Raw genomic sequence first — 5,714 nt, forward strand, 5'->3', positions numbered from 1 at the left:
CCCCAAGTGATTTCACCCTTGGTTATGAACATTTTTCCACACTCTTTGCATACGTAGGATCTCACTGATGAGTTGCCTGATGAGTTCACCCTTCCTGATGACCCCTTCTCCACACTCCCCGGACACACAGGGTTTCTCTCTCCAGGATGAGTTTCCCGACAGACAGTTATGCAATGCTTCTTGGTGAACCCTTTTCCACACTATGGGCATTCATAAGGGTCTCTGTCTAGTATGAATTTGCTGATGGGCAGTGAGATGACATTTCCTAAAGAAGGCTTTTCCACACTGCCGGCACGAGAAGGGTCTCTCCCCAGTATGCCTTCGCTGATGCTCGGTGAGTTGAGAGTTCATAATGAACCCTTTCCCACACTGCTTGAACACATACAGTCTCTCTCCAGTATGATTTGCTGATGGGTGGTGAGGCAGTGCTTCCAGATGTGAAGCCTTTTCCACATTGTGTGCACACATACGGTGTCTCCCTCTAATATTAGTTCGCTGATGGATAGTGAGATAACGCTTTGAGATGAACCCTTTCCCACACTCCCTGCACACACAGGGTCTCTCTCCAGTGTGCAATCGCTGGTGGGAGGCGAGATTTTCCTTCGAGATGAACTCCTTCCCACACAGGGTTTCTACTTTTTATGGATTTGCTGATGGATGGTGAGGTAACGCTTGATGACGAAGGCTTTTCCACACTCCTTGCAGACAAAGGGTTTCTCTCCACTATGAGTTTGCTGATGGGAAATGCAGCTAAACTTCCTGGTGAAGTGTTTTCCACACTCCTGACACCTATAGGGTCTCTCCCCAGTGTGAGTTCGCTGATGGACACAAAGGTTCCCCTTCGAGGTGAACTCTTTCCCACACTCCCTGCACACATAGGGTGCCTCCCAGTTGTGCATTTCCTGGTGGAGAGTGAAGTAACTCTTTATGAAGAACCCTCTTCCACACTTCATGCACTTATAAGGGCTTCCCCCTGTATGGATTCGTTGGTGGGCAGTGAGGTGATCTTCTCTGAGGAACCTTTTTCCACACTCCTTGCAGACATAGACTTTCTCTCCAGTATGAGAGAGCTGATGGCGAGTGAGGGTAGACATCATGGTGAAGCCTTTCCCACACTCCCCGCACACGTAGGGTCTCTCCCCAGTGTGTTTTCGTTGATGGATAGGGAGTTCTGCCTTCGTGTTGAACCCTTTTCCACACACGTTGCACACATAGGGCTTTTCCCCAGTATGGATTCGCTGATGGACAGCAACGTAACTCTTTAAGGCAAACCCTTTCCCACACTCCCCGCACACGTAGGGTCTCTCCCCAGTGTGTTTTCGTTGATGGGTAGAGAGTTCCCGCTTTGTGTTGAACCCTTTTCCACACACGTTGCACACATAGGGCTTTTCCCCAGTATGGAGTTGCTGATGGAAAGCGAGGTACCTCTTTCTGATGAAGCCTTTCCCACACTCACTGCAGGCATAGGACGTCTCCCTGTTGTGGATTTGCTGATGGACTGTGAGGTTTCCATCTGTGAGGAACCTTTTTCCACACTCCTGGCAAATATAGGGTCTCTCCTCAGTATGACTTCGCTGATGGTAAATGAGGTGACCCTTCGTGATGAAGCCTTTCCCACACTCCTTGCACACATAGGGTTTCTCTCCAGTATGAGTTCGCTGATGCACAGTGAGGTTAGTCTTACTGATGAAGGTTTTTCCACACTCCTGGCAAATATAGGGTCTCTTCCGAGTATGACTTTGCTGATGGGAAATGAGCTGACCCTTCGTGATGAAGCCTTTCCCACACTCCCCACACACGTAGGGTCTCTCCCCAGTGTGTTTTCGTAGATGGATAGGGAGTTCCTTCTTCGTGTGGAACCCTTTTCCACATACCTTGCACACATAGGGCCTTTCCCCGGTATGGATTCGCTGATGGACAGCCAGGTAACTCTTTATGACGAACCCTTTCCCACACTCCCCGCACACATAGGGTCTCTCCCCAGTGTGTTTTCGTAGATGGATAGGGAGTTCCTGCTTCCTGCTGAACCCTTTTCCACAGTATTGGCACACGTATGGTTTCTCTCCAGTATGAGTTAGCTGATGGTTACGGAGGCAATCCTTTCTACCGAACCCTTTGCCACACTCCTTGCACACGTAGGGTCTCTCCCCTGTGTGAATTCGCTGATGGACAGTGAGAGCTGATTTCCTGGGGAAGCCTTTGCCACAGTCACTACATACATGGGGTTTCTCTATTTTGTGAGTTGTCTGATTTCTGGGAAGTTGTACCTTAGAGCCATTTGATTTCTGACTTTTCAGGAAAATCTTTTCAGTCCAAAGTTGGTCACAGCCACTGGGGAGCAAGGTGTTCTGTCTACTGAGCTCAGCAGAGTGCTCTACTTGATCGCTAGGTCTCTGGTGGACGACAGGTAAACCATGGTTTTCCATGACATGAAAATGAGTTCTGTGCTGGTGAGAAGTATTTTCCAATGAATCCAGGTTACTACTGTGTTCCGGTCTGAGTAGTACTCTTTCATTAGACAGGAGCCCAAGCAGGTGATCATCAACATTCGGGACTTCTAGGAAAGAAGAGAATAATGAATGTCCAACACCTGATTTGAAGTGAATCTAGTAAAAGAATGAAGAAGTGACAGATACATAATTAGGAATTTCAATGAATACATTTCATGGCCACGTAGTAAGAAGCTGGGCTGCAATCTGAAAAGCACTCGTTTCAATCCGCCGGCTGTTCTAGGAGATTAAGGAAGGGGCGTTTCCTCCTATGAATTTAACTAACCCTGAAAACCCACCGAGGGCCAGGCATGACTCCCACTGCAATCCAGGGCACACAAAAAAACCAACAACATTTGGACATGCGTGTAAATAAAACATCACACTTACTGTTACATTCATACTCATAAAAACAACAAAACAAACAAAGAAATGACTGGAGGATGAAGAAACAGAGCTGTAGAGAGTTGCTTGGTTAATCCAAAAATAGGCCTCTGAAGGTCCCAGCTGCTCCCAGGGAGACAGGCATTTACAGCCCATGATTTACAGCCTCAGAAACCTACTGGAAGAGAGCCGATGGCCGTGAGCTTAGCTGAGGAGGAATAACATTAGATGCTGTACGGCTCACGCACACAGATTTGATGGGTTCTAACACAGGACTCACTGCCATAGCGTTGGAACTGACTCACAGCTGACCCCATAGTGGGATTTTACATGAGGTGAGTCCCATGGGAGGAGACTGTCCCTCTTTGTCTGTGAACAGCAGCTGTGTTTGAACTGCTGGCCTTTGCATTTTGAGCACAACTCCTTACCCACTAGGCCACCAGTGCTCCCTGCAGAAAATGTACAACACAGGTCATTTTATGACACAGACACATCCAAGGCTGTATGGTGTCTCAATCTTCACTGGTTTAGGACAGATGCATTTACAATAGACAGTAGATAAAACAGTAGATAAGCCCGCATTACCAACAGTATGTACTTATAGTCGAGAAAGAAAAAGGTCTCCAACGGAGAATGGATATATAGAGGTATTTAGCTTTATCCTTAGAAACCCTGACAGATGTGATATGTTGTTGAGTACAGAGCCTCCTCCTCTCACTGCTATTCACTCTCTCACCTGAAAAGCTTTCACTCTGATTTTCAGGGACGTCAATCTGTGGTTGTTCACCTGCTTCCAACCTGGGGAGTGCATCAGGTTTCAGAAGCTGATATCCTGTTCGAAGGAAAGCAGACAATGTTACACTCACAAAACAAGTCAAAGTTTTCAAAAGAATGTAAATCTCTGCAAACAACAATTGCTGGCGAGTCTGTGGAAAAACTGGAACCCTTATTCACCATTGGTGGGAGTGTAAAATGGTGCAACCACTATGGAAGGCAGCATGGCGCTTCCTGAAAAAATTGCAAGTAGAAATACCATTTGACCCAGCAATTCCACTACTGGAAATATATACCGAAGAGACCAGAACTGACACCAAAGCAGATACATGCACACCCATGTTTATTATGGCTTTGTTCACAACAGCAACGAGCTACAAACAAGCCATGTGCCAATCAACAAAAAAATGGATAGAGAAGATGTGGTATATTCACACAATGAAATACTACACTACACACAAAGGAATACTATGCTGCACTTAAAAATAAGTACTTCATAAATACTATTGTAAATAGGTGACCCTGGAGAACATTATGCTGAGTGAAATATCTCAGTCAAAAAAGGACAAATATTGCATAGGGCCACACCTGTAAAACGGGACTGACAAAAGGGTTGAGGAAAGACAGAAAATCAGGGGAGGAATAATGTATACTGCATTGAAACAGGTGAGGGAGAGAACTGTTTATAAGGGATATATGATATGGTATTGTCATGACAGGAGTCCAGAACGAAGGCTGCAAAGTGGAGTGGACTTGGAGGGATGGATTGCATAACAATGAAAGAGGTTTTCTTTTACTTTTCAAGAAGAAGAGTGGATTGGGGGTGGGAGTGGGCAGGGAGAAGGTACAACAATGAATGACTGGAAATACTACGTCTCTGTAGACTTTAAATAAAATTAATTATAAAAAAAATTTTTTTAAAAGAATGTAAAGCTCTAAATGTGAAAGTTTCCTGATGCCCTACTGAAATTTCAAATTGCAGAATCATTGTAAACACGGAGTTTGTCTGTTTCTCTAAACTGATTTCTTCCTTCAAATGTGCAATTTCTAGTAAATTCCTGTTCCCATTTTTATGAAATTTGTTTTTACTTCCATCACTTGAATGTATAATACTTAATTTTTAAAAAAAGTAATATGAGGGGAGCTCTGGTGGCCTAGTGGCAAGGAGCTGCAACTACAATCCCAGAGGCGTACGGTTCAAATCCACCAGATGCTCTGCTGGAGAAGGAGGGGCCATCTCCTCCTGTACCAGTCAGATCTGATTTGACGGTACACACACACACACAAATAATAAAATTTTTAAAAAATATTTTTTAAAAAAAGTAATATAGCCTTCCCCTTTAAAACTAGTCTTTGCTCATAGGCAGTCTTTGAGGCTGACCCGCTGTGCTCAAAGTTCAGAAATAAAGTGTTTATGGATACTGAAACAAACAACAAAATAGTCTAGTCTCACTGTGTGTGACTCCGTTTCACGTCTGAATATAAAATGAGGAAATAGTTAGATTATATGGTTGGATTTCTTATTCTCTACTTTACGGGAAGTGACATACCCACCCTGTATATTGAACTAAATTGCTATGTACTGCTATGTGAAACCATTCAGACCTGACCTCCCCCACAATTTGTCTGAATCTAACAGAGGAGGAACCTGCCCATTTTTCTCCCAGGGAGTTTATTATAAGTGGGTTAGATAATTTTTATCACCATCATGTACTCCAGGGACAAGAATTCTTCATCTCACAACGGTTTCTGAGAATTCTAATAAACCACTATTCAAAATTATTATGAAGTCAATTCTGATGCGCAGTAACGATAGAGAACAAAACTGCTCTCCACGGTTCCCAGGGTTGTAAATCTATGACAGCAGCTCAGAATCATCCTTAATGTATGCAAGCCCAGTGTGAAAGTCACGAGGTGCCTTTAAAAACAAAATTGCTGGCGAGCTCTGGTGGCCTAGTGGCAGGAAACTGCACTGCAATCCCAGAGGTGCACAGTTCAAATCCACCAGATGCTCTGCTGAAGGAGGAACAATGGCCTCCTGTACCAGTCAGATCTGATTTGACGGTA

At 44.5% G+C, this 5,714-nt stretch overlaps 1 protein-coding gene across 1 annotated transcript in view; it reads right to left on the bottom strand.

Annotated features, from left to right (window-relative positions):
* Nucleotides 1-632: 632 nt before the first annotated feature.
* The window catches only part of LOC102851211 (zinc finger protein 585B-like), an 80,610-nt gene continuing 75,528 nt past the window's right edge, over nucleotides 633-5,714 (bottom strand). The window contains exons 4-5 of the mRNA XM_006897397.1: nucleotides 1,875-2,029; nucleotides 633-1,706 (exon numbers count right to left, since the gene is read on the bottom strand). Coding sequence (XP_006897459.1) covers nucleotides 633-1,706; nucleotides 1,875-2,029 — 1,229 coding nt within the window. The remainder of the gene's footprint in view (nucleotides 1,707-1,874; nucleotides 2,030-5,714) is intronic.

Source organism: Elephantulus edwardii, unplaced genomic scaffold (genome assembly GCF_000299155.1).
Source record: "Elephantulus edwardii isolate Elephantulus edwardi_28Jun2011 unplaced genomic scaffold, EleEdw1.0 scaffold00208, whole genome shotgun sequence".
Classification (NCBI taxonomy): Eukaryota; Metazoa; Chordata; class Mammalia; order Macroscelidea; family Macroscelididae; genus Elephantulus; species Elephantulus edwardii.